The sequence below is a fragment of the Pan paniscus genome, chromosome 5, assembly GCF_029289425.2.
Source record: "Pan paniscus chromosome 5, NHGRI_mPanPan1-v2.0_pri, whole genome shotgun sequence".
Lineage (NCBI taxonomy): Eukaryota > Metazoa > Chordata > Mammalia > Primates > Hominidae > Pan > Pan paniscus.
The window spans coordinates 39,574,666-39,587,384 of record NC_073254.2 but is presented as its reverse complement, the minus strand read 5'-3'; the positions used below and the strand labels follow the sequence as shown (position 1 = coordinate 39,587,384).

At 40.4% G+C, this 12,719-nt stretch overlaps 1 protein-coding gene across 9 annotated transcripts in view; it reads left to right on the top strand.

Annotated features, from left to right (window-relative positions):
• The first annotated feature begins 5,892 nt into the window (after positions 1-5,892).
• Positions 5,893-12,719, top strand: part of RIPOR2 (RHO family interacting cell polarization regulator 2) — a 125,835-nt gene continuing 119,008 nt past the window's right edge. For 2 of the 9 annotated variants that reach the window (XM_034961558.4, XM_008976806.6), the window contains exon 1: positions 5,894-6,022. In XM_034961558.4, coding sequence (XP_034817449.3) covers positions 5,962-6,022 — 61 coding nt within the window. In that variant the 5' untranslated portion in view covers positions 5,894-5,961. Of the gene's footprint in view, positions 6,023-7,988; positions 8,211-9,857; positions 9,966-12,719 lie in introns of those variants that run through there. The other 7 variants (XM_008976805.5, XM_003823206.7, XM_055113229.2 and 4 more) reach the window with 7 other exon arrangements.

Sequence of the window (12,719 nt, the reverse complement as noted above, 5' to 3'; positions counted from 1 at the left end):
CAAGAAATTTGTCTTGAGGTTAAAAAAAGGGGAGGAGGGGCAGACTGTACAGTGATCCCTGAAAATGCTTTTAAAGTCAATGGTAGGGCCACAGGAAAGGATTCCCATCTCAGTTAATGTTGCCAAACCCTGAGAGGTAAATTTTATTATCAGTAGCAGCTACAGGATTTCTTTATTGGAGAGGCTTTGTGATTACATTCTGGTTGAGACAGAGGGTAAGGCCAGGGACTAGGGACTGGGTCTTGAAGTTGTGTTTGCATTGATAGCACAATGTATTAATATAGATTGTATTTTAATTTGGGACAATTAGTGGGAAAGGGCTGAACTGTCCCTTAACTCAGTAATTGATTATTATTATTCCATTTTACTGATTCAAAGTGAAATTATTAACTCTAGTCAAAGAGCTAGATAGTAACGAAGCCAAGATTGTAACTCAGCCCTGTCAAATCCCAGAACCAGTGCCTTTATATACTATTTTTTTTTTCTGTTTCTAGTTGCAAGCTAACCACTCCCAGCAATCATACCTTTAACCCATGGTTATGACCTTGCCAACCATACCCAATGTGAGTCTTGCCATAGAACTCTCGTTTGCTGGGTTCTTATCCTTCTTTCGTAAGTGGAAGGAATGGATTCCCTCAGTGGGCAATTACCGTCATTGTCTTTAGTCCCATTGAAGGAAACTGTCCTGGACTTTGGTCAGGCTTCCCCAGCACCTTCAGTAAGTGACTCTAAGTGTGGCTCCTGCAGCCTAATGATGCGCCTGAAACTGGGGGAGGCAGGCAGGAAGACTTCCAAAGGCTCTGGGAGGGTTTTCCCCATGAGACAACCCTCATGAGATTGTAGCCATGAGATTGGTACCTCCTCTTTGCAACATGAAAACAAGAATACTATTAAAAATCATGTTCCAGCCAGGCGCAGTGGCTCACGCCTGTAATCCCAGCCCTTTGGGAGGCCAAGGCGGGCAGATCACTTTAGGTCAGGAGTTCAAAATCAGCCTGACCAACATGGTGAAACCTCGTCTCTACTGAAAATACACAAACAATTAGCTGGGCATGGTGGCGCACACCTGTAGTCCCAGCTAGTCTACTGGGGAAGCTGAGGCAGGAGAATCACTTGAACCCAGGAGGCGGAGGTTGCAGTGAGCCAAGGTCGAGCCACTGCACGCCAGCCTGAGTGACAGAGACAGACTCTGTTTCAAAAAAAAAAAATCATATTTCTTTTGTCCCAGCTCTTTAGACGTGGCATTTTACAGTTAGACAAATTAGACAAATTTTTAGGTGCATCTTTACTGGCAAAGTTACCCAAAGATAAGATTATTTCTGACTCTGTGGTTTTTTTCACCTTTGTCTTTTCTGATTCCTACCACTCCTCACAGTTTCAATTCCTCTCTCCTACTTTGTTCTCCTTTCTGTTTTGAACATTTTGCTCCTAATTACTTCAGATTTTTCTCCCTGTTCAGAAGTTTGTATATCTGAAAATTAAGTATTTTAAAACACTTTCTGAAAGGAGTGGGAAATTCTCCAGAAGCACAGAGAGAAGATTGTGGGGCTCTTCTGTTGGAATAAAAGCCCACGTTAGATGATGAAATTTTTCCACTAGTATGGTTTCCTCCTGTACACGCTTCACAGGCGGTATTTTTTTTCAAAACAGCAAACTATGCAGAAATATTTTAAATTAATAAATTATTGATTATTATAGCCTCAATTCTCATAACTCAAAATAATAATACTGTGTTGATATTCATATGTTCAACACAACACATGCCTTGTCACTTATATATTTACTTAAATATTTCACACCGCACCTGAAATATAGTAGGTATTCATTACCATTCTCCAAATGAATGAAGTGAGTAAAGTTCCACAAAGCAAGGACCAGAACTTTCATATCATTGTAATTCACAGACCTAGTATGGCATAAAGTGGGCACCAACTGTTTGGCGTATAAAAGCTTTGCTATGTTCCTGTGCTTATGACCTTGATGAAATTCTGCTGTTAAATTTAGTACAGGTTGTCACAAATCAGCATTTGATCAAAGTAGTTGCCTTATACTGGTTCATCTATACTTTTGTTCTCTTCCCCAAATCCAATTATTGGAGCTGTTTGCCTCAATCACTGAAAAACAAGATTCTTTCATTGTTGTTCCAGACTTACTCCTCATTTCTTAGTGAAAACTACTCTCTGTGACCTACATCTCCCTTAACTAAGCACTGAATTTCCCTATCTTTAGTCTTTCTTTTCTAATATGGATTCGAAGGGGATCAGAATGTGTCCCCCAAAATACGCTAATTTAGCATAAGTACTATTTTGAGCTATTTTTGAGAAAGAATCTTCTGCCCTTCTCCTTTCTGCTTTAAGTGCCATAAATTTCCACTTGTAAAGGTGTTTTATTTCCCATCTTGGGTGACTAAGCCTCATGGTCCTCTTCCTGATATGAGAGATGAGTCTGCATAACAATCCTTAGCTATCATACATTCCTAGTTACCTTCCCACAATTTACCACTCTTAGGAGCCCACTCCCCTACTCTGCCTCCTTTGTCTAGTCACTTCTTCACAGTTTATTGCACTTTGTTAAAATTGTATATAAGCTCAGCATTCTTTTAGACTTTACATAGATAAGAGATAGTGTAGCCTGGTGTTTAAGAGTTTGGACTCTGGGATCAAATCTCAGTACCTCTACCACTTACCAAATGTATGACCTTGGGTGGATCACTTCACCTCTTGGGCCTTAAACTAAAATAGAGATAATAAATATATCTATATCTTAGGGCTGATATAGGAATTAAGTGAATCAAAGCACTTAAAACTGTTGCTGGCACTCTGTGTTAGCGATTACTTACATTTTTTTATTTGCTCATTTTGGACACTCATATAAATATAATTATACCATTTATAATTTTCTGAGACCTTTCAAAGTCAATATTATGTTTTTGAAACTCACCCATATTGATGCATGCATCTGTAGTTTATTAATTTTTCTTTTTAGTTAACACATCATGCATGTATGTCATATCTCTCTAAGGTAATTGTAAACTTTGGAGAGCAAGAACCATGTTTTCTATCCTCTGTGCTTTCAAGGAGTTCGTGGTAGCATTTGTGATTTGATCTTTGAGATGATTAGCTGTGTTTCTGAGATATCTAAATTGGAGAAGAGGAGACTGAGGGAAACTTCCTAAGGGTTATTGAGGTTTTATATGGAGTGTGGTGACTTCTCATTCTCTATCCCCATTGAGCCTTCAATTTGGGAAATATCCTAAGCTTCCCTGTGAGAGACTTAGGCGTATAATTATAACTGGGTATTTACTGTGTACCATGTACTGTGTCAGCGTCTTTACATAAATCATCCTACTTAATCCTCAAAACAAGCCAAATGAGAAAGTATATTATTTTCTAGGACTTCTGTAATGAAGTACCACAAACTGGGTGGCTTAAGCAACAGAAACTTACTGCATCACAGCTGTGGAGGCTAGAAGTCCAAGGTCAAGGTGTTGGCAGGATTGGTTCTTCTGAGGGATGTGAGGGAGAATCTCTTGCAGGCCTCTCCCCTAGCTCCTGGTGGTTTACTGGCAATCTTTGTTGTTTCTTGGCTTGTGGATCTCTGCCTTCATCTTCACATACTATCCTCCCTATGTCTATGTCTTTGTCTAAATCTCTCCTTTTTATGAGGAAGTTAGTCATATTGGATTAAGGACCCATCCTTCTCCAATATGATGTAAGTTCATCTTAACTAATTATATCTTCAATGGCCCTGTTTCTAAATAAGGTCACATTCTGAGGTACTGGGGGTTAGGACTTCAACATATGAATTCAATAGGGGAGACACAATTCCACCCACTTAAAATAAAACAGGCCTAGAAAGGTTATGCTAACTTTTTGAAGTGGAATAGCTAGGGCCCTCAGGTTCACATGGTAACCAGGTAGTTCTGAGGTGGGAGGTGAGGGAGGTAGCGCAGGTCCCCAAGAGCCACGGGGATGCTGCAGTGACCTGGACTGTGTGCAGTCACTCCCATAAGTTGTCCAGACATGAGGTAGCAGAGTGAGCTCTGGAATTAGTCAAATCTGCCACTCACTAGCTGCCTGATCTTAGGGATGTTTTTCAAGCCCTCAGAGCCCCCATTGCTTCATCTGTAAAATGGGATAATAGCACCCACCTCATGAAGTTGTGGAGATTAAAGGACATAGGACAGTAGTTGAGAAATGTAGTGATTATCAAAATGGACACCCATCCTCTTATCCCAACCACACAAAAGAGAGCTTTAGTCCACATCCAAATTTCCTACACCTAGGCCCATTTTAATTAATTTAATTTATGTAACTAAGTGCAACCCTTGTCCAGAAACATCATTCAAGTGGGGATCATGGTAAGGGGTGGTAAAAGGGTCAGAAAGGGGAGATGCAAAGGAGAGCTAGAGAAAAGGATAACTCCAGTTCTCTGCCTCTCAGTGTGTCTCAAGGTGGGCATTATTGGTATTTGGAGCTGGACAGTTCTTCCTGTTGAGCTACTGTTCCATGCATTATGGTAAGGTTGATATCCCTGGGCCCCTGAGTGCTAAGACATTAAATACCAGTAATAACCCTCAGTCATTGTGCCACCCAAAACACCCCAGACATTTCCAAGCTCTCCTCTAAGGATGGTTCCAGCCCTGATTGACAACAATTGGTGATCCCAGCAGGACCCAAGCTGTACACTGTCTTTGGGAACTGCTGCAGCCACCAATGCCGGGATGAACTGACTGTTGCTGCTCAGTTAACCCTCAGTGTCTGATTCCTGAATTCCTCTGGGGTGATCCCTTCTCACTGCTGGATTTCTCCAACCCTGTTGTCCACAGTCTCTTCTGGGAGAAAATGGTGCAATTTCAAGGTTGCAGTTACAGGAGGAGGGGACAGTTTCTCTAGGGTAACAGTGGGAGTATCTTCAAAACCATGCAGTAAATAAAGCGCCAAAAATAAACACCTTGGGTCAACAGCTCCTCACTGTCATCTCCATTTGCATTTTCTAAGCTTCTGGCCACCTAAGAGATCTTACAACACAGTGGAGTGCTCTGGGAAACCCCGAAATGAAGTCTCAGTATTACTCAGAGAGATGTGTGTTTGTTTGTGCAGCCATACAGAATTTGGCACACGTTGGGTAGCTCGATATGGTGATGCCAGCCAATGGTGCTCGCGTAGAAGCTCAGTGTTCACTCATCCCTTTGGGAGGACTGCTTTTTGAGTTACATTTTCTTCTTTCTCCTTTAGTGATACAGTCTGAAGTATCAAACTGAGTAAATATTGTGAAATGCAAGATGTTTGACCAAAACCAGTTATCTATTCATTGACGATAGATTTAATCGAGCCACATAAAGCCTAGATATGGTTCAGTTTGGTTTAAATGCTGTAAAGTTTCCAATCCTTAAATGCAAGAGGTTTGAAAAAAAGAAAAGAAAAGAAAAGAAAAATGCAACTATTACTGAGCAAAATAAAAGCTCTGTCCTCTAAATGCCTGCTTTGGTTTAACATAGTGGCTTGCTTTACTTTCAGATAAATTGTCATTGAAGCAAAACCAAGATATGAGAAATATGAACTCCCTCTTTCAACAGAACCCATTGTGTTCAAATTCATAAGCAAGAAAGTTAAGCACCCACCTTCCTCTTTAAGGAAATATGAAAGTTGTTGCTTTGGAATAGAATTCATTGCATTCAGACTTTGAGTGATATCTGTATTCACATCCAACCAGATCTGCAGCCCTCTTCAAAAAATTCTTTCTCCTCAGTGGTGAGAATTACCCCACATGGGATTCACTCTTCACAAGGCTCAAGAAGCCTATTCATATGAATGAAACTGCTTTCTTCAGGGCAGATGCGGAAGCTGCCCTCCAGAGGGCTTGGGCAACCCAAGGAAAGGAAATCACCTCGGTTGGCAGTGTGACTGCTGAGACTGCCGGGGCTGCTGCCTGCTGCTTCTCGCGCCTGTCCTCTCCAAGATGCAGTTTTTTGATGCTGAGGAGCTCCTGGTCGATGAAGAGGATGATGTTTTTGGTGAAGGTAAATGCATCTTTCTGGCAGGAGGCTCTCTGGTCTGCTTTGCTTTGTTTTGACACCACTGGACACTTTTGCCCAGCTTGGGCAAGGACTTGAGTATTTTGAAATGATAAAAGCAAAGCATCCTGAGTGAGGTAGTGGCTGCAAGTATCAACTTAGGCACTGAAGGAATACACAAGGCAAGGGGTGAAACAAGGGGTTGAGTCATTCCCGCAAATACATTTTTTAAAGTCATGACTAAAATAAAGGTTTAGTTTAGGCTGGAAAATAGTACTAAATTTTTTGCCTTGTCTCTCTTCTGTGCTATCTCTTGTCTAACACCTTAAGGAAAGCCTGTCACAGTGGTTTGAGCACAGCAGGGCTGCTAGGGAAGAAGTTAAACAAATGGACCAGGAGTGGTTTTTCATGGTACCATGTTGCTTTGATTTGCACTTCTCTCTTTCTCTCTCTCTCTCTCTCTGTCTATCTTTCTCTCGGTCCTTCTCTTTTTTTTTTTTTTTTTTTTGTTGTTTTTTGAGACAGAGTCTTGCTCTGTTGCTCAGGCTGGAGTGCAGTGGTGCAATCTCAGCTCACTGCAACCTCCGTCTCCCGGGTTCAAGTCATTCTCCTGCCTCAGCCTCCCAAGTAGCTGGGACTACAGGCGCCCACCACCATGCCCAGCTAATTTTTGTATTTTTAGTAGAGATGGGATTTTGCCATATTGGCCAGGCTGGTCTTGAAATCCTGACTTCAGGCGATCCACCCTCCTTAGCCCCCCAAAGTGCTGGGATTACAGGCGTGAGCTACCATGCCCGGCCTGGGTCCTTCTCTCTTACTCTTCCTCACACATACTTGGCACTCCAACCCTCCATTCCCTTTTCCAATTTTCTTTTTTCCCAAGTCGGGATACTGGAGCCCTGGTAGCTTCCAATCCCCATTGGCACTGCTCAGTTTTCTGTTATCTTGCTGCTTTTCCATGACTTGACCTATCCACTGGAATTTAACTGTAAAGGTTGCAATTTTAAAGGGATGATCTAGTCATTGGATGGATGTTTTGTTCAAATGCTGCCTATGAGATTGGGCTATAGGCAAAAGCTTTTTTAGAATTTGGAGCCGCCTAAATAAAGGAAATTAGGACTCAAGAATCTCGTGAATTTGGTTATTTTCCTCAAGAAACTACATCTAGCAATTTTTTAAAAAAACTCTATTCAGTAATTTTTTAAAAGGAGCAGTAGTAAGGTTTTTGTGTATGTGTAATTACCCAAGCAATACAAGTTCGCTGAAGAAAAATTAGAGTGTCACAAAGAACCCCTTGTAATCTAGTCATGTAGAATGTAATCATTGTTAATATTTTGATGTTGTCTTTCTGCTATGTTGTTCTAGCTACAGAAATATTTAAAATCATAAGTTGGGTTTTTATCACAACTTAAATCAATTTGAAGAATATCTATTGAGCTTTGCTGCTGTTTACCAAATTATCATTCTGTTGTGTTACTTTGATGGCAGGCGTTTAGAGCCACCAACACCTCGAAGTTTGATCTTAGGCCCCATTCTTCAGCTTTCACTTCTTAAAGATGTTTCCTCTTTAAGCAAACACCTTAAAGAGAAAATTTATACTTAGATACTAACTCCTTTTAGGATCTGAAAAATGCTTACAACTATGAAGATAAGCTTAGAACGGAAAAATTGGCAATCATTCACCCACACCTCCCTCCAGGAATGGCATTCCAAAACGCCCAGCCCACATTTCTTTGCCTATAGGAATTTTGCTCTTTTACATCTGGCTATGATACTTAAGAGCGCCCTCTATAGGCTGATGCAGTGCACTCTGGATTACGCGTGGCCCCATCCTGAAGGGAAGCGTTAAGACCAAGCAGGGCTGGATGAACCTGTGTGTTCTCTCTCCTGAGCATTCATCATTTCCAAGGTGATTATTGTAACCTCACTAACCATGTTGTAGTGGAATGGCTGAGTTCCCCAGGTTCCAGGTAGCTAGGTAACCAGCTAGCTCTGAGGTGGGAAGTGAGGGAGGTAGTGCAGGTTGATAAGTTGGGAGTCAAACGAGATTCAGACTCAAATTCTGGTTCTGCTTCGTGGTACCCATACAAGCTAACTTTGATCTCCTCAATGGTGAAGTGGGACAGTAATACCTATCGGTTGTACAGATTGTCTTCATAGCAGATGCATAATGTTTGCGTTGCACGTCAATGTGGTATGCTTTATCTTTTCCAAACTGATTATGTCATTTAACTTAATCCCTAAAGATTAAAGAGAAAATCCTTGCAAGGCCAACATCCAGTGTATTTTTATTCAGTTTTCAGAGCCGTGGCTCATGTTTGGCAATTTATGTGAAAGCATGTCCAGCTGCTGCCTCATTTTAAGCAAGCTCTGCGTGGGGTAACAGTCAAAAGCTTCAGCTCTGGAATTGCATGGTCTAGGCTTTGCCAACCAATTCACTTATGACCTTAAGCAGGTTACCTAATCTCTCTGTGCCTCAGTTTACTCACTTATAAAATGGAGTCCAAACCTCATATGGCTGTGTTTGGCTTAGGTGTTATGATAGGGAAAGCTTTTAGAATAGTGGTCAGTACTTAATACATATGAATCCCTATTGTCTATTTACAAAAATGGGTTTATAGAATAGTGACCATTTTTTCACGTCTGGTTAACCTCAGATTCAAAATAGGACTTATTTACAGAACTTCAGTTTATAAATAACTTTTCAGAGGTTTAACGTGGCAGATATAGCACTGAACAAGTTGTTAGGAGTCTGAGTTGTAGCCTTGCCCCTGCTGTGGTATAGCTGGAGGATCTTGGGCAAGTCATTTATCCTCTTTGAGCCTCATTCTTCTTCTGAAACAAGGGGACTGATTACACATTCTCTGAGCATTCTACTACCCAGTCTCCAGTATTTACTTCAAAATGATGTATCTACCTATAAAAGTTCATGCTTGTTCTAGGATTCACGCATACTTTCAGCTCACTTAACATGCCTAAGCAGAAAGCTTTTGGTACAATGAGTTTTCCGTAACATAAAAAAAGGAAAATGCCCAGAAGCTTGTTATTAGGGCAACTATGTTTCCTTGAAATTGACACATTTTTAAGATCCCTTTCTCCTAGAGGTTACACAGATTTAGAATTTAGGTGCATTTGCTTAAAAGTATATATAAATCCATTTAGATATATGGACACTATAAAGATCTGGGAAGAAAAAAAATGAGTCAATGAGTCATCCTCACAATGTATTTTTTAAACTGCCTTTCTGAGATCCTGTTTGCTTCAGCAATTGTTTTTTGTGGTTAAAGGAAATGTTAAGGTTCACAGAACTTCGGAGCATTGGTGTGTAACTGCTCTTGTTCTAAAACAGGGTTGCATATAGTGAGAGAGAAAGAGAAAGAGAGACAAAGAGAAAGAAAAGGCATTCACCTACACACTGCAAATCCCAATGTCTGTTCTCTCTCTGTCTCTGCCTGTCTGTTTCTTCTCTCTCTTTTTCTCTCTCTTATACACACACACACACACACACACACACACACACACAGTCTTAAGTTTGCTTTCCTAACAACATCATCATGTCATTTAGAAAATGGTTACTATCAAGTAGGCTTAATCTTTCCTGGAGAAATGATTCATTTGATTATCAAGGTAGTGAAAAACCAGTAGTTAGCCTTACAGACTCTTTTCCCATTGTTGTTTCAAACTTATCAAATTAAAGGGCTTTCATCTGTTTTGTCACTGTGTGATCTTGACAGCCAGTCTGGTCAGTGTTAGTGGAAATAACTGGATGGGTAATAATGGTAATGACTACAACAATGCTGCTGCTGCTGCTGCTGATGATGATGATGACAATGATGATGACAATTGAAAAAAGGAAAAAAGGGCCATGCACAGTGTAGGTTCCTATCCTGCTTTCAAGAACAGAACAGAATTCACGTGTGGGAGCAAACGGCTCACCAGGTGGTGGTCAGTAAGTATTTTAGCAGCCAAAATTACTCCTTGGCACAAGTTAAAGCTACAATTGCTTCTTTCCTTAGAAACGCAACCCGCCCCGCCTCCATTTTCAGCACTGCTCAGTAATCTTTTGTCAGGTGCAATGATTAGAATAATAAAACACCCCAAGTTCACAGTAAGTGTGCAAAGTATTTCTCAGGTTCTTGTATTTCCTGGACACTTACATGCCTTTTAAGATTATGCTTGAAGATCACAAGAAACTACAAAGCATTTGTCAGATTTTCAAATGTCCCCCAGAGCTGGTAGAGTGCAACTGAGCATGAGAATACTTCTGTCCTGGATAACTGTGTCTGAGAAAGTTGTTTCAACCTCCACAAAGGAGGGGAACTCTCCCAGATGGAGATGAACTGGCAAAAGGAAGTCCATTCAACCATTAGCTGCCTGTTGCTCTTAAGGAGACTAACAGCTGGTTGGAAAAAAATTGCCAGTCACTTTTGAACCAAGCCTCTCTCCTTTCTCCAAGCCAAGTAAGTTAGCACTTTTTCCTTTTCAAAGGGAACTTCAGGTCAGAGGGAGCAAGAAGACTACAAAACACTTAACAAAAAAAAAAGAATTGTAATTAGGATAAATACCTATTTTTTTTTTTTTGTCTTTCCATGTAGGCTGTTTACAAAACCAAGGTAGTATTTTTCTTTTAATAGGTAAATAATTATGCAATCTGGTATAATCTGGAATATTTTGATATTGTTTCCTGAATTGTATTTGCTCCTTCCAAAATTAATAGAAAGAAGAAAGGGGAAAAAAGCAATTAAATTCATATTATGTACAAAACTAGTAAATGTTGAAAGTTCAGACTGGTTAAGTCATACCCTCCATGGAAAAAGTAAGAGAAATCAAATGTAAAAGTATATGAGCCTTGGCTAGAGAGGATTGGAGATTTTTGTGTGATTATGCCACATTTTATAACATAAATAAATACAAGCATTGCTGTTTAACTATGCTGAATCTTTCTCAAAAAATATCTGGGTTTCTCAAGTGGACCCAATAATGGGATTGGAAAAGGGGCAGAAAGAGGCTGCCCTAGTTTCCTGGGTTGAAAAGAATTGGTCACTCTTTGCTTTCACAATTTGCCAAGATTGCTTGGATCAATTTCCACCCCCGAATTCCTGGATAAATGCTTTAGTTGGAAGTCACTTTCCCTACTTTATTTGTCCCAGGGTCTGGAGCAGACAAAGACCTCCCCACAGTAATTCATGCTTGTGTGACCTCTGCCTTGGATTACTGCAAAACATTCTCTTCCCATAGATGTCTAGGAAGCTTTCTTTGGCTGGTGCCAAAGAGATGGTGTCATTGCAGGGGCATAAACTAAAATAGCACATTGCACTAAAGCTATGCAGGCTGTCTTAGCCACCAGTCCACCCCCCTGATTTATGGCCCCCAGTGACCTCAGGGTAACCTGTTTAGATCAGGCCAATGCCAAAAGGGGCCCAAAACTACAAGTAAAACATTTTAGATGTTTATTTTAATATCTCTATGAGCAGCAAGCCAAGTCTTAACTTTTTAGGAATGATGTGTGTAAGATATACTAGAATATGTCTTCTATAGGGCTTGAGTTGAAAACTAAAAGTACATGCATACTCATTGTAGCTATGACAATTTAAACAAAGAAAAAGAAATGTGTAGTTTTTGTGACCAAAATATTAAAATAAATTTGGAGGGTTGCACTCCCACCTCTCTTTTTGATAGAAGCCACTTCACTTACACAAGCCAACATATTTATTAAAAAGATGTGATTTATCTGGCTAACTATGCCTCCTGTATTTTTTCAAGAGACAGGCTCTCGCTCTATCACCCAGGCTGAAGTGCAGTGGTGTGATTGCAGCTCACTGCAGCCTCAACTTCCTGGGCTCAAGGGATCCTCCTGCCTCAGCCTCCAAGTAGCTGGGACTACAGGTGTGCACCACCATATCCAGCTAATTTTTTAATTTTTTCCATAAAGCCAGCCTCTCACTATGTTGCCCAGGTTGGTCTCAAACTCCTTGCCTTAAGTGATCCTCCCACCTAGGCCCCTCCAAGTGCTGGGATTACAAGCGTAAGCCACCATGCTCAGCCTGCCTTCTATATTTTATTGTGCTAAGCAAATGTCAGTTTATTCAACTTCTCATTTATTTTCGGATGGCAAAATTTTGTCTACTAATTATCTGCCAAAAGCTGTGATGTTTAACTAAAATGTTTAAAATTCAGTTGATTTTGGAAGATATTTTAAAGGAGAAAAGGTATTAGTTGAGACAAATTAAAGTGACTTTCAAGTACCAGAAGGACAGAGAAAAGTTGGAGAGCAAGAAAAAGAACTAGTAAATGGTCCTAGAAAGTGAAAATGGAAAGAAGAAAATGAAACTAGAAATGCAGGTGCTAATGAGACAGTAAACTCTCTTGTACTTCCTCATCATTCAGTATGGTCCAGGCTGTGCCGGGTGCTAGTTTCTGGGACCCTGAAATGTGGTTGTGCTTGGCTGACTATGAGGGTGATGATTCCATAGCATCTGCACACCCTAGGCTGAAGAGGGACGTGTCAAGAGCCTGAACTGTTCGATTCTTGTTGACAGACAAATCAGATCATGTAAGCTAAAAACCATCTTTACTTTGTGCTGTGTAGCCAGAGCATATCTTATCATTTAGAATATTCCTTCCAAAAAAAAAAAAAGAACAATTTAGTTTATCCTTTTCAGATATTTTTAAGAGAAAGATTTTGACCTATGCTGTGATAGCA